Source organism: Myotis nattereri (genome assembly GCF_964212035.1).
Source record: "Myotis nattereri genome assembly, chromosome: 17".
NCBI lineage: Eukaryota > Metazoa > Chordata > Mammalia > Chiroptera > Vespertilionidae > Myotis > Myotis nattereri.
Window position 1 is genome coordinate 23092101 of NC_138092.1, and position 23564 is coordinate 23115664.

Below are 23564 nucleotides of genomic sequence, written 5' to 3' on the forward strand. Positions count from 1 at the left end.
CTTTGGGACGTGCCTGCCTCAGAGCCACAAGAATGCTTGTTAAAAACGCAGGTTGCGCCCTAGCCAGTTTGGCTCAATGGATAGGGTGTTGGCCTGCGGATGGAGGGGTCCCAGGTTTGATTCTGGTCAAGGGCACATGCCTGGTTTGCTGGCTTGATTCCCAGTAGGGGGCATGCAGGAGGCAGCTGATCAGTGATTCTCTCTCATCATTGATATTTCTATCTCTCTATTCCTCTCCCTTCCTCCCTGAAATTAAGAAAAAATATATTTAAAAAAATATATTTAAAAAATAGAATGCAGGTTGCTGGGCCAGATTTCAAACCTCTATTTTCATAGCCTCCCAGAGGACTCTCATATTCTAACATCTGAGAATCACTGCATTGTTCGGCTTTGGGAGACTTGAGGGGATTAAACTTTTGTCTTGAGGTTTAAATTTTTCTAGCCTTGCATCTAAGCAGAGGCTCTCATTAGGTTGCATGCTTGAAATGCTTCTGTTGAGAAATTAGCTTACAATATTATGGATGCTCCCATGTTAGTAACTAAACTGCTTTTGTCTTGCTGTTTTTAAGATTCCCTCTGGCACTTTAATTCTGCTGTGTCCTGATGTGTCTATCTCGTTTGGGACTCTGCCCTTCCTGGACTTGTATGTCTATTTCCTTCACCAGGTTGGTTGGGTTTGTGAACCTTTAAGAGATTTTTTGGAAAGTCTACAGCATGAGCCAAGACAGGTCATTTCTATTGAAAAGCCACTGGGTTTGGGAGGGCCCACAAGTTGGGTGGGGTGGGGTGGGGTGAACCCTGTTGGCCAGGTAATGGAGACTCAGATCTGGTGCTCAGCCCGGCTCTGCAGGCTGGGTAGAGGGAGGGCTCAGCAAAGGAACAATCGTTTCTGCTAGCATCGCTGTCCGGGAGAAAAAGTTACCCCTCCATCCCTTTCTCTGAAGCCAGGCAATACAGTTTCTGCCCTATGTCCTGGCGCTTTTTGAGCTGCTGCCCCAGTGCAGGGCGCTCGGAGCGAGTCAGGGCGCAGGGCCTTTCAGAGGAACGCCTGGGACTCCAGCAGCCCTCCGTCCCACTCAGCCACCGCCCCTGCCGGTTTGCACAGCCAGAAATTACCGGGATTTCTCTTCCTGGCTGGGGAGGAAGTTTGGCGTGGGGCTGGGAGCCCTTGCTCCTCAGGGGGTATCTTCGCAGCTGAGATCTCTCTCCTGCGTTTTAACCACCCCATGTGAGTGTGGAACTAGACCGTTTTGACTTTCAACCCTCTTACCGGTCTCAAACAGTTAGAGGACTTATGTTCAGCTAGACTTCAGGCAGTTCTCAATGGCGGTTGTTCCGTGGTTAGTTGTATTTTTGATGTGGTCGTGGGAGGAGGTGAGCAGTGTTTACTTACTCTGCCACCTTACAGAAACCCCGGTTCGTTTTCTTTATGCATTCGTCTGTTCATGGAGACTTATGTTGTTTTCACATTTTGGCTATTGTGCAAAATGCTGCAATCAATATGCGAGTTCCGCTATGTCTTCAAGATCCTGTTTTCATTTCCCTTGGATATATACCCAGAAGTGAGATTGTTGAATCATATAGTATTTCTATTTTTATTTCATATATATATGTATATGTATGTGTGTGTGTGTGTGTGTGTGTGTGTATATATATGTATATATATATATATATATATAGATTTCAGAGAGGGAGATAGAAATACCCTATATAATAAAAGGCTAATATGCAAATTGTCCCCTCGACCAGGAGTTCGACCAGGAGTTCGACCAGGGGGCGGGGCTGGCCAGCCAACCGCCCACAGCCTTTCCCCCTGGCCGGCCCCACCACCCCGATTGGGGGTAGGGCCGGCCAGCCAACCGCCTGTGGCTCCCTCCTCCTAGCCAGCCCACCCCGATCAGCCTGATTGGGGCAGGCTGTCCAGACCCCACCTGTGCACGAATTTGTGCACTGGGCCTCTAGTCAGTAAGAGGGAATCATTGACCGGCTACCTCCTGCATGCCCCCTACTGGGGATCAAGCCCACAGGAATCAAACTGTGACCTACTGGTTCATAGGTCAATGCTCAACCACTGAGCCATAGCAGATGGGCTCTTTTTCTATTTCTTGAGGAAAGTCTATACTGTTTACCATAGTGCCTGACCAATTCACTTTCCCACCTATGGTGAACAAGAGTTCCCTTTTTCCACATACCTCACCAACACTTATGTCTTGACTTTTTGATGATAACCATTCTGACAGGTGTGAGCTGATATCTCGATTTTGATTTGCATTTCCTTGACGATGAGAGATGTTGAGTATCTTTTCATGCACCTTTTGGCCATTTGTATATTTTCTTTGGAAAAATGTCTATTTACTCTGCCCATTTTAAAAATCAGATTGTTTGCTCTTGAGGTGTATGAGTTCTTTATATATTTTGGATATTAAGCCTATATCAGACATGATTGACAAACATTTTCTCCCATTATTTTGAACTTTCTCAGGTAAATCACTTATATTCATTTCATTAGTACTTTTTTCCTGAGGTTTTAATTTTTTTTTTTAGTACATCTTTGTTTCTTCATTTTCTTTTATTCCCTGTGGTGGTTTCTGTGCATTAAATAAAAGAGCCACCTCTCAGTCTTGAATTAGTATTCTTGTGTAGGAGAGGAAACTTACTGTAGAATCCTGCTCTTGTTTTTTGTTCTCAAACCTCTGGATTATCCAAGCAGCCATGTTTAATGGCTCCCAGAATTGGGGCTGTGCTAAGATCTGTGTCCCAAATGGGAGGATCTCACTCAGCACCTAGATGCAGGCTGATTGGAAGCCCCCCTCAAGAAGCACTGTTGGAAGTATGCAAACATTTACAGTCCTGAGGGACCAGGTGAAGCAAGTATTCAGTCATTTCTTGAAATAACTTTGACTTCTCCTCTCTCTTCCTTTTCCTGGAAGCCCTATAATGGGCATATTGGTCCTCTTTACAGTATCTCATAGGCCTTTAAATAATATTTACTCTGTTTTTTCCTCCTGATTCGATGAATTCTCCTTGTCCTTGAGTTTGCTCTTTCCCTAGACCTAGTTTGTTGTTGAGCCCCTTTATTGAATTTTTTAGTACAGTATTGTGTTCTACTGTTCTGTGAGTTGTTTGCTTTTTCTCTTTATTGAAAATTCTTTGTTCATGCATTGTTTCCCTGACCTCAGTGAGCATATTATTTTGAATTGTATTGGTAAGTCACTCTTTCATTAAGATCTGTTTCTGTTTATGTTTAGTGTATAACTTATTACTGTCTACTTTGACTTTTTGTGTTGGTTTCTGTGCATTAGATGAAACAGCCATGCCTCCCGGTCTTGACAGAGGGATCTCATGTAGCTGAATCATTCACATCAGTAAGCTTGGCCCATGCTCCCAGGTGTCTCTCAAACCTTTGTTTGAAAACAAGCTGCCTTGTTTTCAGTGCCTCCAGTAGTTGAAGGTGTGCCCAGTCTGTCAGTGAGGTCCCAAAGGGAGGATCACAGTCAGTGCCTGATTCGGGCTTGCTGGTAGCTGAAGCCTCAGGGAGCCGCTGGGAAAGTATGTATTTAGGCTTCCCAAGACGGAGGAGGGAGGTGGGGATTTTCTCTGCTTCTTCTGATATGGGCCTGGGTCTATAGCAGTGAGGTGCGCGTGTGTGCTCGCATGCACTCCTGAGCCTGTTAAGAACCTGTTATTTGTTACAGTCTGTGGGACTTCTGAACGCAAGCCCTCTTGCCTGTCAGTCATGTGATCTGGGAGCCCTTCCCTTAAGCAACAGCCACAAGAGCTGTGTACCAGATTTGTAGCCAAGCTCTTCAGGGGGATACTGGAAACTTGGCACAAGCTAGAGCAGTGGTTCTCAACCTTCTGCCCCTTTAAATACAGTTCATGTTGTGACCCAACCATAACATTATTTTCGTTGCTACTTCATAACTGTAATGTTGCTAACTGCTATGAATCGTAATGTAAATTTCTGATATGCAGGATGGTCTTAGGCGACCCCTGTGAAAGGGTTGTTTGACCACCAAAGGGGTCGCGACCCACAGGTTGAGAACCGCTGAGCTAGAGGGAGAGGGCTGGAGTTCCCTTCCAACCGGGCTGGGTGTGGGCTTTATGGCGGAGTGACAGCCTTTTGTGTTTTGATGCATTTTCTTATTCTCCCAATGTGTAGGGAGTCACGCTGCTAGTCTCTGGATTTCTTTCAAAGGAAATTGCTCCATGTATAGCTCCATTTGGGGTGTCCATGGGAGATGGGGAGTCCAGGAGCCTTCTGTCACCATCTTTGCAGCCCAGGTAGAAGGAAGATAAGGTACTGACAGGGAGGGAATGTTCAGATTCGTGTTTACAACTAATTTTAGTCTCAGTACGCCATTTTGCACCCCACTGTCAAATTCATATTCTGAAAACTCCATTTTCTAATATGAATCCCTTGCTTTAAACATTTTACACTAGCCACCACTTATCAAGTACCCACTGTTTTAGGCACTATGTTTCATGTCATCTTTACAAGACTGCAAGTTCTGTACCAATAGCTCCAATTTATGATTGAATAAATGGAGTCGCAAGGCAACCCTGGTCCATTTAACTGCAAATATATTTTCTTCTCACTTGACCTTTCTCACATCAGATCCTGGTGGTAGACTGTTAGGAATTACTCCAAAGCACACAGTAAATAAGATACCACAGTGGTGGGAGATCCATTACTTCATAAATCCTTCTGCCCATGCATCCACTCACCTATTTTGTTCTGGAGAAACACTCTGCTCAGAGCTGAACCTGCACGTACTTCTTAAAACTTCCTGGGTGATTTTAAAGGGCAGCAAGGTTGAGAACCTCTGCTGTACATGACCTAGCCTGTTATCTCCCATTTTATTCTATTCAGTGTCTGGTCTTGCCTTATCTTCAATGTCAGGCATACACCTATGTCCCTGTTTTTGCCCTACCCCTTTCTTTCTTCTGAAACACTCTTCTTTTGTACATCCTTGTTTAACACTCAAGTCTGCACAAAACTTCGCCTTCTAAATGAGGCTTCCTCTGACCACCCTATTGGAACTGCAAGCTATCATTCAATTTTGACGTATGCTTCTTGTTTATTAGTCTTCATGCTAGAATGTAAACTCCATGAAGGCGGAGAACCTGGCTTGTTTTTGTGCATCCTTAGACTCTAAGCACCTTGCACAGGTTTAGGAGTATTAATCTTAAGATTGTGTGACCTTTAGTGCAACACTAGTCACCTATGGCGAATGAACATTTGAAATGTGGCTAGTCTAAATTGGAATTGCAAGACACTGGAAGATATGGCCACTCACCAAGATGAGGCATTAGGGGGTCTGAAGGAATAACTAGAATTATTTTAGATGGACTGAGGTGCCATGTCATCCCTCCATGTGGAGACGTACCCTGGGATTAGAAAGGTTAAGAACTTGACCTGAAAAAAAGTAACCACCGTCATACAAAGGTTAGCTGCTTTTAAAATTCTTTTAAATTAGCTCAGGATTTTCACATCTCTTGGAAACAGGCGTGACCTGATCTTCGTTTTATCTTAGAAGTAGGCCCAGATAGAGAAGTTTAAGTTTTAGGCTTCAAAATCAAATTAAGATGAGAAGCTGTTTCCGGACCTCTGGCCCATTGCTCCTTCTACTGCACCCTTTGGCAGCTGTGTGAGGAAGTCAAGACAGGATTCTGCTCTCCAAGTATCTGTAGGCTTTTAAGTCCTAAATCAAACTTATGGTTCTGCTGTATCTAAAATGAAACCCATTTCACTTTACTATGTTGAGCCATCTTTCAAATCTTAGCAAAAGCTTTTTATCGTCTGAGAATCCTTTCTGGACTACTCCCAGGAACTCTGGCATACTGTGTTCTAGGCTTCTAACCTTTCCATATTGGATTTTAATTCTTTACTGCTATTCTTTTGCCATAGGTGGTGAGCCCTAAACTAAAAATCTTTGGATTTGAAGATAACTGGTACTTAGTAAACAGTTTTTCCTGTTACAGACAGCATCAAAGTCTTAGTTGTCTCAGAGCTCACAGTGGGGAGTGAGACCAGTCCTAAGCTTGAATGTAAATTCGAGTTTACTCCAGGTTACCGAGTGCCCTGGCTTTCAGTAGGCTTTAAGATGAACTCAGGAAATCTCTGCAACATGCTTCTCAGCCAAATTTGTTTAGGACCCCAAGTATGGACACCTATAGGCATGTCGTAATTTATACGTACTTAGGGGTTAGCAGCAGCCATTTGTTGGTGTCAGGTCTTCTGTTAAACTACTGTTTCATATTTAGTCTAAGACATTTTGAAAATCCATTTACTATTTGCATGGATAATTATGCCTTACCTTCTGTTGGCTTTGTCTAGAATAATTCACTTCTTTCAGCAGTGTTTTTCATGTGAACATCACCAACTGTATAACCAATACCTCAAAAATTTACAGCTTATAACACAACTTTTATTAGAAAAGTTATACATAACATAGCATCAACTATTTTCAAGAACAATATTAAACCCAATAAAGCAACAAAAACCAGACTAACAAAATGTGTAACAAGAAACTAATGACCTTTCTATAATCATTCAATTATCTACAATGTCTTTTTACAAAGGGAGAAAAATCAATGGTTTACAGGCACATTATATTGAAAATAAAGCTGCAATAGCAATTTTATACAATTACCATTCTCAAGAAAATGAATCATCAAAACAGTGATTACGCATTCACAAATTTAAAACATTTCACTTAATTTTAAATTACTGGGTATACACTGAAGTCTGAGTTTTGAAAGTGATTTTTTCCACAAAAGTGCCACCACTTAAGCTAGAACTCTCAGTGTAATTTTTCCCTAAAAGTTAAGACATTTTGATAATCATAAGTCACATGATTTCTGGTGCTATCTGGTCTGTTAATTATAAAGCCTTTATTGGATGTTTTTCTTCACTTAAATTATAGGAAACTGGATACAGGATTGCTGTTGCAAAGCTATTAAAGTTCCAAACACAGTGTACAGCGTTGGAAAAAGAGGTCAGTAATAAAACTTACAATAAATATGAGAGAAGCCATTAGTTTTTACAGCATTGTCTGCTGAAAGGTTAAGTCAACCAGGTATATGATTTCCCATCAGTCTTGTCCTTTCAGTTGGAATAGCAATTTCTATTTTCATGATCTGAATACTTCAATACACCTAAACATCTTTTTAAAACTTTGATTTTTAGCTCTTGGAAAATTGTTTAAAATCATTCTACTCTAAAAAGTCTATTTCTGCTGATCTTAGAGCCTCACTAAAACAACAGATTTCAGGATAGTAAGGTTCATAAAAAAGATTCGTGGAATGCTTTTAAAATAGTCCCATCCTTTTGTAACTGAAGGGGATGAGTTACAACACAATTTCACACACCCCCTTGGTCATCATGGAATTACACTTTACATATCTCAAGGACAATCTGTTTTGGGCACCATCCCAAAGAACAGTGGTTACAAGAAGATTGCCAGTGTTACTGATGGGAAAGGACAATTTCTTCCTAAGATTCACACCCTAGTTCAGACATTTTTCCTGACAAGTTTTCCTTTCCACTGCAGTCATGGAGAACAGATAAAAATCCTGACTTTTGACTGCTATTCAACATTATTGCATGCGCCAATATTGCACACATATATTCTGAACTGTTTAATCTTGGGTGCTTGTTTTCTCCATCAGAACACAATCCATACAAGCAGTTTCCCTTAAAGGTGAAACTGATGAATTTAAAATACTGGAAAAAATGAAGAAAAATGCAGAGACTTTGTACAGACAAAAATCTGAATTTCTTAAAGGGTTTTGTGTGCCCTACACATGGGGGCAATTTTTACACACTAGTGAAATGAACACTAGCTACAATACTTCTATAAGCTGCTCAAATAATGTGGAACCTTGGTCCAGGTGTTGCGATGATGTCACTGTATGGTTCTTCCTGTGTCAGCTCAATAGCTTGCTGCTTTTTAAGAACCAAGAAACTGTAGAACTTTGCTGCAGCTTGCTTTCTGTTTGTGTTTCGACATAACTCAAGCAAACTGATAGATTCAGCTCCAGTTTTAGCAAGAGCTCGCTGAAATTAAAAAAAAAAAAAAGGAATTAAATGAAAGTAATTTGTATAGTACTATGCTATTTGGGGATACTCGAAAAAGTATACTGTATATTCTATTGGAGGCTGGGAGAAGATTTTGAATAGTAAGAGTGATTCTCACATCAGTCAAGAAGGTAAAAAGAAAGTTGATCATGGTATATCATAGATCCAAGAAATATTAAAATGACTCATCTTCTTTGGACATCTAATTCAATTGATTCCAACTATCCTCCAAATTTATTTGGGAAACCATGAGCAACTTTCCTGGTATGTCATAAATCAGGGGTCCCTAGCACGCCAGTAACTTTTGCTGGCACTCGAAACCCTTTCTTAATATCAACTTTTATTTTTCAGAAAAATTCAGTGTAGGTGCAGCTTAGATAAATAAATTTACATAACAAGTTATCTTAAAGACCACAGACATGGATTGATGAGAGAGGGGAAGAGCAATTTCTATGCCTCTGCCTTAACAGATCCTACCGGTGTTTTGGTTTCATCTACACACACTTGTGAATCTTTGTTCTCAGTGATGAATTTTGTTAAGTCTCGTAATAGAAGTAGCCTGACGGATGAAAGTAGTAGTTTGTGCATATCTCTGAAGGTCACGAAATATAAACCTGATGTAAAATCTCTGTCATCAGTGATGCGGTAGCCAAAGTCCCACTGATAATATCAAACGGAGTCATAGTTTTCTGTCAGACTATTAGTGTACATGTATACATTAAAAAATAAATGTATTTTTCAACATCATATACTGTGCTTTTGTTGCTCGAATGAATTTTATTTCTTCAAGGTTCTTCACCTTAAGAGATATCAAGTAGGCGTAACATGTTCTCAAAAAAATTAGGGTTGGCACGCAGATGAATTTTGAGTCAGATTTTGCTGGTTTTGGCACACACTCACAAAAAGGTTGCCCACCCCTGTCATAGATGCTTAAGATACCCTTGGGCCTTAAAATATTAGATAAGGTAAGTGACATCTGACATTACAACAATTTGACAAATTGAATTATTCAGAGATTAAATTTGCTCAACCAAAAATAAAATGACACACAAAGGAGTACCATAAATCACCACCACAATTCTGCTTGTAAGATTAATCATAGAAAAGTAACATTTTAAAATATGTAATAGGTATTCCGGTTATACCATGTAACTTTTTTTTTTTTGAGGGAGTAATGGCACAATTCTTTGCTGAGGATTCTAAGACTGCCCCGGCATACCTGAAGACCATGAAGCATCTGCTGAGTCCTTTTGTTCCATCTTCTTTCTTCTTGATCCTGATCACCCCCCGAAGCATCTTCATCCTGAATGAAGATGACCCCATAAAAGTAAGCTGATAAAAATCTGCTGCAAAATGAAATTTCTATTTCTGTATTTCCTGAAAGCTCTAAATTAATTTGAACTATTTTGACTAATAGAAAACTATATTTGATCCTGCTGAAAAATCACTTAAATCTAGTGTGAAGTTTGTCTTTCTTAAATTACAAAAGAAAGTCCTCTGTACCTGCAAGCAAACATTTGGCTGAATATGAAATTCTGTACTGGTCTATAAAGATGTGCTCTATACAGCATGGTCCATGGACTATTGCTGGTTGGTTATTTGGCCCCTGTTAAAATAAGGAAGGAACTTATGCTGAGATATAAATCAACTATGCCACTAACATATTCAGTTGAGATCAACAGCATGTTATGCTTTATTTTTGGAGCATGATATTCTAGGTGATTTATAATCTGGCAGATTCCTAATCTCATTGTGGACCAGTACCAGAGAAGAGGCCACAAACTAGCAAAGATGAGCAAGTAGTACTTAGTCTATATGGTATTTTTAAAAGAAGTGGGCTATGACCCATTATATATATTTTACTTGAGCCACCTAGCTCCCAGGATAGACTAGAACTATCACCACTCCCAAAGAGTCGGAAGTGAACAGCTGTACACCTAACAGGTAGCACAATGACTTTTAAATACTAATTCAATGCTAAGTCTGAGATAATGGCACACTCTAATACATAGGCTAGAGTAGCTCTGGGGCTAAATTTCGACTTTAAAACAATGTAGTGCTCATACTAAATCTTAAGCACTAAGTGCTAATGAAATGTGTTCAATCCATAACTTTTAGTCTTGGAAGAAATTTAAAAGCTTCAATGCCACCTGGAAGGCATTTAAAATAAAGATCTAAATAAAGTTCTTGAGGTTCTCGATGTTGTCAAATATTTTAACAGCCAAAGCATGCTCCAGGAAAAAGAAATCCATTCCTAAAGCATCTCCATACTTTTTAAAAAATAAGAGTCATGCCAGCCTTCACTCAATCTAAAGTCACATCCTACTCCAGTCTAATAAAAACAAAACGATAAATGTTTGGTTATCTGATTTCCAGGCCATAGATAACAGTAATAGTAAGAACTGACTATTGACCACAAGATAATAAAAGCAGCTACAAGCAATTTAGTTGTGAAGCAACGAAACCAGTGAAGGGCAGTCCCATGTCCTTCAAAAGCCAATGAGTTATAGCAGAGCATACAATTTGATGTTCTTACTGATGAGCTAGATCACTAAACATTTGGTTTAAAATTTGCTTCATGTTTATAAACATGTTTTCATCACTCTAATGCTCAACATCAATGAACTTAATCGCTAATATGAAAATTAAAAAAGCTGGTAGATTTTTGCTAAAGGTGAATTGGGGTTTTTTCAGGACATTAACATTACCTCCTCCTCTTCCTCTTCTTCTTTCTCCTTCTCTTTCTCCTTTTCTTTTTCCGGGAGAAGCTCTAACTCTGGAATTAACTGACAGATATTTGGAGGCTCTTCTGGGGGCAGTTCTACAGGAGGTATTTCCATCTGCTCTACTTGCTGAGGCTTAAAACAATAAAAATAAGGCAATTTAAGATGCACATTTTAAGGGTAGCTTCTTTTAAATTTGCTCAAGTTTTCAAAATGAAAAGAAATACTGGGGCAATATTGCATACTTCCTCACAACCAAAAATTGATTATACAGGGTGGGAGCAAAAGCAAGCTTGCAGTTATTCATATGGAAAAGAACACAAAAATAAACTTTTCACACACAACTGTAAATCTTTCTTTTACTTGTAAAGCTTTGACATTAAAGTAGTTTACAAAAAAAAATGGATCCATTACCTTATTTTCCTAGAACAAAAGTGTTTTTATACTTTTTAGGAGTCAAAAACTTAAGTCTATGTGAGAAATTTGCAAATAAGAAAAACCATAAACAGTAAACATCCCCCAAACTTTATATAGTAACATTTTAGAAAAAAAACACACAAAACAGAACTTACTCCAGGGCAGTACAGAAACCCATCAATTAGCCTGCTACTATCACCATTACTGCACACAACTGCTTTAAGGCTATCCAACTAACTTGGGCTCTAAAAAAAAAAAAGAGCAGCAAATAGAAAAGAGATGATTTTGGAGGTCCATCTCTTTTAAATTTCCTTCCTCTGAGGCTTTAATATTTAAAAAAACAACAATGAAAAAACAGTCTGTAACAAACTAAAGGAATGTCAAGGAACAATTACCAGGAGAGGTACTAGAATAATCAACTCACCTGTTCCTACTCCTGAGCTCATAGAGAAAAACGCTCTTTTTAGACTTCTTACCACCAGAGGGCAGAGAACTAGTTCTTAAAACTGGCAGGCTATCTTGTCAATGTCCCTTGATGGAGGCTGAACCAGATTCATTTATTCTATGGTTGAGAAGTCTTAAACTGACCTTACTTCCGTTATACTTTAGTTTTCTTATCCTTAGTGAACTTAATTTGTTTTTCGGCAATTTGAAAGTATACTGATTATTAAATGGGTCATTTAATGAGATAGCCTTAAAATTGCCTACCTCTGGAAATATGCAAAAATATTTGTTAAAGATTGAACCAGAACCTGAAACAGAATTGAGAGTCCAGGAATAAAGCCATACATACCTGGTCAATTAATTTACAACAAAAGAGCCAAGAATATATACAATGGACAAAGGACAGTCCTTAGTGTAATCATTTAATAACATTTACATGTATCAAATCATGCTTTTCACCTTAGACCAGTGTTTCTCAACCTCTGGCCCTTTAAATACAGTTCCTCATGTGATCCAACCATAAAATTTTCTTTGCTACTTTATAACTGTAATGTTGCTACTGTTCTGAGTCATAATGTAAATATCTGATATGCAGGATGGTCTTAGGCGACCCCTGTGAAAGGGTCGTTTGACCGCCAAAGGGGTCGCGGCCCACAGGTTGTGAACTGCTGCCTTAGACTAATACAATGTTAATTATTTCTCAGTAAAACTGGAGAATGTTCGCATTTGCTCAAAGCAAAATAAAGAGGTCAGACAACTGAAACTAGAGAAGTGACAATCTGTTCACACTTGGCCTGGAATGTACAAGAATCTACTAGCTTATTTTCAAGTACAAAAATCCTATCTAGCAGAAAGTTTGTTTTATTTTACTCACAAAATATTTAATACATGTAGAATTTAACAGGTTCAATATACTGGTTTTATGATTTTATCTAGAATTATCAGATTCACCCTGGACTAATATTTGAGAAAGAAAAATAAAACCAGAACCAAGTTCAGGGTCAAGAGCAGGGGTCCTCAAACTTTTTAAACAGGGGGCCACTTGACTGTCCCTCAGACCGTTGGGAGGGCCGGACTATAGTTTAAAAAAAAACTATGAACAAATTCCTATGCACACTGCACATATCTTATTTCGAAGTAAAAAAACAAAACAGGAACAAATACAATATTTGTATTTGCATGTGGCCCGCGGGCCGTAGTTTGAGGACCCCTGGTCAAGGTGCTCACTATAGGCCACGCTGAAGCAACACTATTCAAGAAGAGTCAGAAAGACTGAAAATTCCTAGAGCATCTTCTCTCACTTAAGGCACATTGTGCTCATACCCTTGGCTGCTATTCCTCTTTGGACCCATGCGCCTTCACATTTTCTGCCTAAACCAAGATACTTTAAAAGGGCTCCCTAAATAACACTCGCCAGTACCAGGGATTTAAAATGAATGTCTAATACCCCCATACATACAAACATTGTGATGGAGAGATGTGCTTACTTACAGGGATCACAGGCTCTGGGTCAATTTGTCCTGCTTTTCGCTTAACTCCCTGAGGTGGTGGAGGAGGCATGGCTGACTCATCTGCGTTTGTCCTGCTGGTCTCCATCACCGACTCCTGGAGGCGGCTTGGCTCTTCCAAAATGGGCTCATCTGCAGTTGGCCATATGGAAAGACTAAGGTCATACATATAGTCTTGACCCATTTACTTTTAATATTAATACACTAAAATGTAGGTACTTTCTCTAATGGAGATGCCAAATAAAATTTCCTCCACAAAGATCACTCAATTTGTAATACACTTAAAGGTGGGAAAGGACCTTATGTCCCACCTCCAGTCCAATGCAAGATAATCCTTTAGCAGACTATCATACAGCCAATCATGAAAACAAAGCTTCATATCTAACAAAGCAATCACAATATAATAAGGCATGTATTTCCCTGTCCAAAAACATTGAGTATATTGTTCACATAAATGTCATTAGGGAACTATCACAAAAGAACAGACCGATAACATCACGTTGCTGCTGTTGCTGTTCTTCTCTGGGAACCTCTGGATTCTCAAATTCTTTGAGGAATTCATCCAAATTATCAGCCTCTCCTCCTTTCCTCCTTTTTCTAAGATCTTCTGGAACTAGAGGTGTAAGACAGCGTGTAAAGAGCTATAAAAAAAAAGTAAGGGGAAAAAAACCACTCAATTATAAAATAAGTCACATTATTAACGAAAAAGCCACCGACATTTCTATTTTCCATAAGTTTTAATATAGTTGTAATCAGTGTATATATATTTAGCATAATTTCTACTAAATGTCATAACATACTCATAGTTCATTCCAGCTTAACACATTGCGTATCGCATAGAAATCTCTAAGACATACGCCAGGGACTGCACGTTTTTGGGCAAACTGCACGTTATTTAAATCATAATGCACTCCAGGTGTTGTTTTTCAATAATCTTAACGTTTTTATTTACAAAAACAATTAAACAATTAAACAATTAAAGTTCCTAGTATTTTTTTCACGTATGGTACTGCGTAAAACATTTTCCTCTATGAAGAGGGACCAAACAAAATTTACATAAGTATCTAGATTCGCTCCTTTTTCCATGGGCGTGAAAAACGAGAACACTAGTGAGAGGTCCTTAACAGATGGCGCACGAAACACGAGAAAACTCCTGAGCGGTACGAAATGTGTTAAAATGACTTTAAATACAGGCTTTCAAATTATAACATATTAAATTTTTAAAAAGTTCAGTGAAAATTTTAAATCCATTGTCTTGTAACTTAGAGACAAACTTTAGGCAAATAAACTAAAACGTCTAAGTTTTATTTTCATATTGATACTTAATACTCAATCCAATTTTACACAGTGCTTTATCACCTATCATTTTAATAAAATATTCCATCGAGGAGATATATGTATCTCACACTTGAAACATTTTTCAATATTTTAAGTTTCTTTTTAAAAAATTAACTATAAGCAACAATGTAATTAACATCTTCAAAGAAATGCCTTTTCCGTATTTTGAATTACTTCCTTAGAAAAAAACTCCTATAAGAAGGCCACTAAGTCAAACAATATAAATTTTCCAGATGAATATGTTATAGGACCATGCTTTCAATAAAAAGCAGTTTTACCATTGTCTTGCTGCTTTGAAACACTTTACAATTTAGAATACAATGCATAAAGTGAAATCAATTGGTTCTATACATATTACAACCTTACAAAGAGTAACAACCTATCAACACTGCGTCTGTCACTCACAAGATGCCCCAGAATCTTGTTTTGGAGTACTCTGGAACCTCAAGTGAGCAGAGAGGGCCTCTTCTCATAAAGCCAGTGGAAAAAGTATAACTATTACACGTTTCAGCCAGAAAGCAACATCTAAAGATTGCAGACTGGAAGCACAGTGCACAATAAAGCAACAGAACTAATGTATTGAAGACAGAACTACTAAAAATGCCAGTAGCTTTGTTGTATAGGGAATATTCATTCTACATCTTTTAGAAATGCAAGTGTCACTCATTACCATCTTTCAGATCAAGGTAAGTTCAGTATACTGTGATTTAAAAAAAGAAGGTACGGTATAATTGGCAAATACTTGATCAAAAATTATTCAAACAGAAGTTTTAAAAGTATTTTTAAAAAATGGTCAAAATGTGTAAGAAATAATAAATCCTGCAAACTGTTACCTTCAGTAGTCTGTTATTCCATAAAGGCTGGGCAGGTAAAGAGAAAAGCTTTTCCACTCCCCCTGTCTCTTTCCACATCATCAATTTCTTGGTGGGTGGTGCCAGATCCAAAGTTGTAACAATGTCAGAATAATCACTAAGCTGGGCTCTAATGGTCTTACTATCCAACTCTTTGACACTGTCAACAATTAACTTCCTCTTTCTCTTAGCTTTTGTTTCTTTGACTGAAATGAAAAAGAAAAGAAAGTCATTTTCCCGAGAGGGCAGCAAGAAAACACACAGTGCCCAGACTTGGTCTCATTGTATCTCCTGCTTTTCTACAAACCCACTAGGAAAGTTAAACCTCATGAGGGCAGAATCTCTTTTTCTCTTTCATTTAAAGGTTTTTAAATTAATTTTTAGAAAGGAATGAAGAGGGGGGGAGAGAGAAATATGTTGATGTGAGAAGGAAATAGCAATCTGCTGCTTCCTGCATACCGCCTACCAGGGATCAAGCCAGCAACCTGGGTAACACCAGCCAGGACCAGAATCTCTTTTAAATTAGGTTTCCCAAGCACCACGCAGAAAAGAGGCTGGCATTCAACAGGCGCTCAGTAAAAGTTTTCAGAATAAATGAATATGGATTTAGTACAAAATGAGTAAATTCAAGAGCCAATATATTTATCCATGTAACTATACAGTAAACATGGAACATATCACACTTAGGCTCAAGTTCTGAGCTGCCTTATTAGTAGAGTAAAAGTTGAATACAAGAAGAGTTGACTTCATCTTGCTTACCTCTTCATTTTCTTATTTGCAATATGGCCAACCACTTACAGAGGTTGTGAAATACTTAAGACTGTTTGGCACAGATTAAGTCCTCCATAAATGGTTGCAATTACTAGGATTTTTATTGGAAAGGTTACAATTCATATATGGCAGTTGTAAAAGCAGCCTGAAGTGAAACAAGCCCAAACCCAGCCAGATGCATCTGGAACTCCATCACAGACATGTATATTCATTTCTAAACCTCACTAGAATGGTAAAGTAGATAGCTTTACCTCAATCTTTGAAGATAACAACAAAAATCCAGCTCATGGGATTAAGTAAATTCGTTAAGATTTTATCCTGTCATACATGTTATATCCCATAGGTTTTATTTTTTTAAAATCCTCACTTGAGGACATGTTTTTATTGATTAGGGAAAGGAAGAGAGAGAACCACAACATGAGAAACAGATCGGTTTCCTCCCGTATACACCCAGACCAGGAATCAAACTTACGACCCTTCAATGCATAGGATGATGCTTTAATCAACTGAGCCACACTGGCCAGGGCCCCCACAGATTTTTATATACAATTATTTATGTGGTTTAAGATTAAAAAAACGTTATAGAGTGACAGCCTTTGTCTAAACTGTTCTCCAGCTACTCAGAGTTCCTTTCCCTAAAAGTTCAAGTTCTTCAAACAACTGGCAAAGCCTATTTTAAACACTGCAGTTTACCTCCTTTACCTCATTTAATATGTCACTAAAATAGTACATATTTTAGTGTTCCATGAGGATAAAGATTTATTTCATTGTTACATTTTTAGTTCCTACACAGTCAGGTACTTAATAAGCGCTCTTTTTAAACCAGGAGCCCAAGTCACAATTTTTGGTGACCAGATTTTAAGTAGAAAAACCAAAAGGTTAACCATGTATATTTAAAAGTAACAACTTATCTTGAATATACTGTAACTGATTTCAAGTATTCTATCCCATTGTACCCATAAACTATCTAGAAATTTTAAAATTTCACACCCAAATTATGTATCTCAAACTGCTTCTTTCATTCAGAAGCAGCAGGCCCCTCCCCCCAATTGTTTTGTTATGCTGCTTATATAATAGAGGCCTGATGCATGAAAATCGTGCAAGGGGCAAGGCCCCCCACCCACAGTGGCGACTGCCTCTGTCTTGGCCCGCATAGCCCCAGCTTCGTCCGGAAGAACGTCTGGTCTAATTAGCATATTATGCTTTTATTATATAGGATATTCTTATATAATAAGAATACTGCTTTTAGAACCTCTGATTTTTTTTAGGTTACCTAGACTGGAGCCCAACTGTATAGAACTTTGGAAGATAACTGATTAGCCAGTCCTGTATTTTACTGTAAAATACCTTCCAATGTTTTCTGTTACACGTGACCTGTTAGCATTTTGAGAATCCAGAGACTACATACGAGCAGAAAACTTGTTCTATATTTTATATTTCACAACAACTTGCATGAATATTCTTTCAGATACTCAAATTATATTTGAATTAAATAAAGATTCTGCTAGACGACTGTGACCAAGAAGAAAGAAGACCAGTTATCTAAAATGAGAGCAGGAATTTAGTGGACAACAGCCAGAACCAGGATCTTATGTTTTAGTAAGTTTTATAAGTCAAATGTGTGCTCACCAGTGATATCGATAGGTTCCAAAGCAAAGGCTTCTTCCTCATTCGGAACAAGTGTTGTTTGATCAGTCATAGTCGGCATTGGTTCGACAGGATCCACTGAATCAGGACTATCAGGCCCACCACCCACTATGAAAACAGAACTTTGGTCACAAAAGGCTTGGTTATTTAACATATACCCTACAGATAAAGTATTCCTCTATAAAACTGGAAAAAAATAAAACAACAAAAAGAAACCCATTGGTACCAAGAAAAAGGTTTTCTAGATCTGAAGAAGTCCTCCAAATCGAACCCTGTGATTTATGATGATGATGATGATGTCACATTTGCTTATTGAAGTCTCCCTTATCTTTGGCCAAAAAAGGGGTGGGGGCATAGGGTTAAACATTTAAGAGACCCAGAACTAACAATCTATCAAAAGCACTGTTTTAAGATTTACAGTTTGTTCATTAAAAGCTTGAACTTTCAGTGTGTGTTCTTTTTGTTAAGTATCTCTCTGGCTATCATACAATCATGCCCAGGTCACTAAACATGAAATGCTTACTTGACACATTATCATCCTCATCCATATCATCATGTGCAGGCTGTTCTGGCAACATAACCCCCGTCTCCGATAGGGCAGGAGGATCATCAAAGATACCGCCATCATTATTACTAATGAGTTTGTCATCTGAAATAGGGAATATAATTTAAATGTTATTCAAAAAAATGCTAAAAGAATATTCAATCACTGGAAAAATACAATTATGTTAAAATGGATTACATTTAAAAACTTAAATCTGTATTCAATTTGCATCTGTTTCTCTTCAGGGTAGTGTATGAAAGTATAAAACATTTAGTATATAAAAAAATTTCTCACTCCTAATTTATATTCTTTAGTTCTTATCTCTATTTAAAATATATTTACTTAACACAGGTATTAAACAGAAATACAGCAGTTTTAAGAACTAGTAAAATTTAAACAGAATATTTACTGAGCCAATGGTCGGAATTCACACCTAGAGTTACTCAAGACACAGAATTAGCAATAGCTCTAACATAAAGAAATTATTAGAATAAACACTTTGTGACCTACCTAATATGCCACCATCATTTCCTTCTCCGAAGTTGTCATCCTTATATTGGTCTTCATATTCTAAGTGGTTAATTTTCTCATTCAGATTGCTGGTGCTCTGCTCAGGCTCTAACAGGAGGTTAGAAGCACTAGTGCTTACTAACATGTCATCATCCTCAAAAGCACTGCCTTCTCGCATTATCTCACGGTCATCCATTCCAAAGTCACCTGAATAAATTTTAGTCAGTCATTAACTGAAAAAAGTGAGAAACATGACTGATACAAAATAAAAAAGGTTAGTGATTTATGATGATGTTACATTTGCTTACTGAAGTCTTGATTATCTTTGAATGTTAAAACATCTAGTTTAAAGCTTTAACATCTGTATTTCATAAGCTGAATCTGGGGCAAGACTGGCAAATACAAAGTTAAGATCCAAATTTAGGTTACCTATATATGTTAAGTAAATCTAAATATGTATGCCTGTTAAGGGGCATTAACATTCATAGATAAACTTTGTTATAATAGATTTTCATAAGAAAAGAATTTGGCTTGCTACAAGTTTTGAATAGTGAATTTCAATAGAATGCACAATGCAACTGTTCCAACATAAATAGTTTAAAAGTGCGCATTACTTCAACATTGAGACTTTTCACACAAATCAACATACAGGTTTTATCACTGTGTATGGGAAGTAGGAGTAGGCAAAGAGTGAATTCTAAGTTTGGTGCATAAATGGAAATAATGCTTAATATACTGGAACGAAGGCAAATTCTTTTCCTAATAAAAACATGTGAGATGAAATTTTAAGTCATTCTGTCATTGTGAATGTAATAAATGCCTATTTTCCTTTTTTAAATTGCTAACAGTACCAAACATAATTGTAATATTATAGCTAGTGACTAGTGATTTCTCTATTACCAAAATCATTTTCTTGTAGGATACTGATGTTCCCAACGTCTTCTCTCATGGTTATCTCTTCCACTCTACTCTGGTTCAGGCTGAACTGCTGGGCCACATCGATGTCACTGAAAAAAGATTTCAAATACACTTTAGTCAAGTATTATTATAATATACAGCAATACACGGAGGCCAAGAATCTGAATGATTTACAAGTTAAAGTTTCCTGGCTTTTCTGAGACCTGTTTCTTCCTCTAACAAGTAACCTTTCATATTGTTTTAAAATACTAAATAAATTAAAAAAAACAAACCCACAAAACTCACATAATGTTAAACACCAGTCAGCAGTAACACTGGCCAAATTCAGAATGTAAATAGTTCAAAACACATAAGTGGGTTAGTTTAGCAATTAAATGGCAAGGAAAAATGAGAGATGCAGAGCTGGTGTAGATTCTTGAGCGACTATGAGACACATCAACCAAGTAAAGTATGCAGACCGTGCGCAGACCTAACTCAAACAAGCTAGAAGAAAAAAAGGCCGTGTGTGTCAACTGGGACATTTGAACGCTGATTGGACATACAGTAAGGAATTACTTTAAGTTTTCTAAAGTATGTTATTATGGGTATGTTTTAAAAATTCCTTATTTCCAAAGAGTTACATACTGAGTTATTTACAGTATTTAATAAGATATGTGTTATTTGCTTTAAGATAATTCAGTGGGGACTGGAGGGTGAGTTGGAGAAATACATATGAAATAAAAGTGGCAATATATCCCTGACCGGTTTGGCTCAGTGGATAGAGCATCGGCCTGCGGACTGAAGGGTCCCAGGTTCGATTCCAGTCAAGGGCATGAATGTACCTCGGTTGCAGGCACATCCCCAGTAGGGGGTGTGCAGGAGGCAGTTGATCGATGTTTCTCTCTCATTGATGTTTGTAACTTTCTATCCCTCTCCCTCTTCTCTGTGAAAAATCAATAAAATGTGGCAATATTGATAATCAAAACTGGATAATCAGTACATGTAGTTCACAATACTAACCTACTTTTAGCTATGTTAAGAAATTTCCATGATAAAAAACAAACAAAAAAACTATATGTATGAAAACCAAGTGACTGGAGTGCCAGAATGACTGGTTGCTTTGATGCACACTGTGGCCCCGGTTGCCCCCACCCCCAACTGGGGGCAGGGCCGACTGGCCAGCCCAGCCCAGCCTAGCCCAGCCCAATCGGCCCCAATGGGGGCGGGCTGGCTGGACACCACCCATGTACAAATTCATGCACCGGGCTTCTAGTAGAAGTATAAGAGGAAACAAACAGTAAAGCAGGCAGATAATGATAATGCCTACCTAGCACTAATTAACTCACAAAGAAATCAAAATAGCTCAAATTTAATTAGGAGTCATAGAGCATTTTAAAAAGCAGAGGAATTTGTCAAAAGATAAATGGGACTTTTATCTTTATGGTATAGAGGGTTTCTTGGTTGTCAACTGTAGTAGTCAATCACTTGGAAACTTCCAGTCACACTCCATGTCATGGTTGTGATAGCTGGATTTTGAGGACTTAAGGAGAGAAGCAAGTATACTACATACAGTATTGTGCAATAATGGCCATCTCTGTACAACTTTCTCCTCTTAAATGTGCTGTGACAATGACCCTTTCATAGTCTTCATAGAAAGTTATCTCCTATGTTTATTAAAATAAAATAATACAAAAATTATGGCTGAGTATAGCTTGGCAAAACAAACCAAAACTTACTAGATGATTTTAATTTTTTCCTGAAGAAAAATCATGAAGCAATAGTTCAAGTTTACTGGTATCATGATATCAAGCATATTATCTGGACAACTGTTCTGTTTACATAAGCTCTGGCCTAAGCACATGAGAATTCTCCTATCTTACCTGTGTTAAAGTTGGTATCTTCTACACCAGTGATGGCGAACCTATGACATGCGAACTCATTTTTTTGGTTGATTTTTCTTTGTTAAATGGCATTTAAATATATAAAATAAATATCAAAAATATAAATCTTTGTTTCACTATGGTTGCAAATATCAAAAAATTTCTATATGTGACACGGCACCAAAGTTAAGTTAGGGTTTTTCAAAATGCTGACATGCTGAGCTCAAAAGGTTCGCCATCACTGTTCTACACTATTTTCTTACAGAGGCACTTTTAGGTTATATTTAGAAATACATAAACATACTTCCATTTAGGCTCCCCTATCCTTAATGAAAGAGTATATATTTTAGCTAAATGTTAATTCAATGTCAAAACATTCCCAAGGAGAACTGTATATTTAGAAGCCAATAATATGTTTTCTTATAGACCAAGTCAACAATTATTAAATAAATAAAAAAAAAGACATACTCTAAGTCAGGCAATGGCTGATCAAAGTCATGAAATTCTTCAGGTAAAGTAATGGCATTGTAGGCAGCTTCTCGATTTTCCTCAGGCAGGTCAACAACACCTGGAAAAGAAATGGGAAGCTTCAAAGTCTGGCTACACAAGATTATCCAGGGATCCAAGAAAGGTAGTTGGTATACAAGGTTATGTTCTAGAAGGTAGATAACATATGTAAAGTACTTTGAAGCACAGTACTTTTGTCTTTCTATAATCATAAGACATACTACTCCCTTTACAAAAGAAGTCAAAGCACTATTATGCATGAAGCTAATAAGTCTTTAAAAGAACATATCAACAAATAGTTTTTAAGATAAGCATAAAATGTATGAGGAAGATAAGGAATTACTGCAAACCAGTGAGTCCCCCAAATGTTAAGAGGAATTGGGTGTTTTAAGGAAAGTGAGACAAGATTTAAATTTTTTATATTTTCCAAGCTGTCTGTAATAAATATACATTGCTTTAAAGACAAAAATTTAAAAAATCATGTTATTTAAACAAAATGCACTTAGTAGCTATGTGTTAGAAATCACCCAAGTATCACAGTCTCTGCCCTAAATATTTACTTTTCAAATAAAATCTCAGATCTTAAAAATTTCACTATTCATACAATAAAATAAATTCAAGTACTAGAACATAACCTTAGTAGAAAATACTGTATAAGGCATCTCTTTTATACATTCAGATTACTTTAATTAGAATAAAATTTCACCAATGCTTTAAAAATTATTTGTGAAAAATTAAAACCCTCAATTTTGTTTTCTGAGCTCTGTATGTAAAAAAAAGAAAAATATAACTGGTTTTCAACAGTTTAACCTCTGATGACTGAGTTCTACACAAGTTGCTGCAAGAGGGGCTAAAAGAAAAAGGCAGCTCCAAAGGAAGAACAAAGAAGAGGGGATTGTATAATCACACAGGTAGAACAAAAGTAAAGTGGGTTTCCTCTCTCAAACCACTGCCTCTCCCAGCCTTGCTGTACTGTGAAGAGCCCTTTGTATTGAAATTAAAATAAGACAGGACATGCTGATATATAATTTTTTTTAGCAGTTTTTCACACCAAACATGAGAAAGTCGAATATTTAAAAGAAAAAAGTCAATAATACCTGGCCGAAAAGCCATCTTTATCTTAATGAATGCTTCATTACAGTCTGCAAGGAGATATTTGGCTTTTCTGTGATAGATTCGAACAACTCCCAGTAAGAGATGTCCTGATGTTCGGAGTGCCATCTTCACCTGTGAATAAAATATTAATACTAATCTAATTTATAAAGTTAATTTTCTGGTTTTATAGATAATCATACCTTGAAGCTTATATTTTGTTAAATTTTTAGGCAGTTTTTACTTTATCTCTTTATATTATTTATCATTTATTTGAAGTTACCTCAACCACCTCTATTTTTCACTGCTTTTACCTGTAAATTCCCCAAGTACCCCAAAGGATAGACTAGCA

At 37.5% G+C, this 23564-nt stretch overlaps 1 protein-coding gene across 2 annotated transcripts in view; it reads right to left on the reverse strand.

Annotated features, from left to right (window-relative positions):
* Positions 1–6409: 6409 nt before the first annotated feature.
* The window catches only part of RAD21 (RAD21 cohesin complex component), a 29346-nt gene continuing 12191 nt past the window's right edge, over positions 6410–23564 (reverse strand). For both annotated transcript variants that reach the window (XM_081111576.1, XM_081111577.1), the window contains exons 3-14: positions 23218–23347; positions 22082–22181; positions 19737–19843; positions 18837–19043; positions 18306–18431; positions 17765–17890; positions 15347–15570; positions 13663–13816; positions 13159–13307; positions 10792–10941; positions 9303–9386; positions 6410–8062 (exon numbers count right to left, since the gene is read on the reverse strand). In XM_081111576.1, the coding sequence (XP_080967702.1) occupies positions 7871–8062; positions 9303–9386; positions 10792–10941; positions 13159–13307; positions 13663–13816; positions 15347–15570; positions 17765–17890; positions 18306–18431; positions 18837–19043; positions 19737–19843; positions 22082–22181; positions 23218–23347 (1749 nt within the window). In that variant the 3' untranslated portion in view covers positions 6410–7870. The remainder of the gene's footprint in view (positions 8063–9302; positions 9387–10791; positions 10942–13158; positions 13308–13662; positions 13817–15346; positions 15571–17764; positions 17891–18305; positions 18432–18836; positions 19044–19736; positions 19844–22081; positions 22182–23217; positions 23348–23564) is intronic.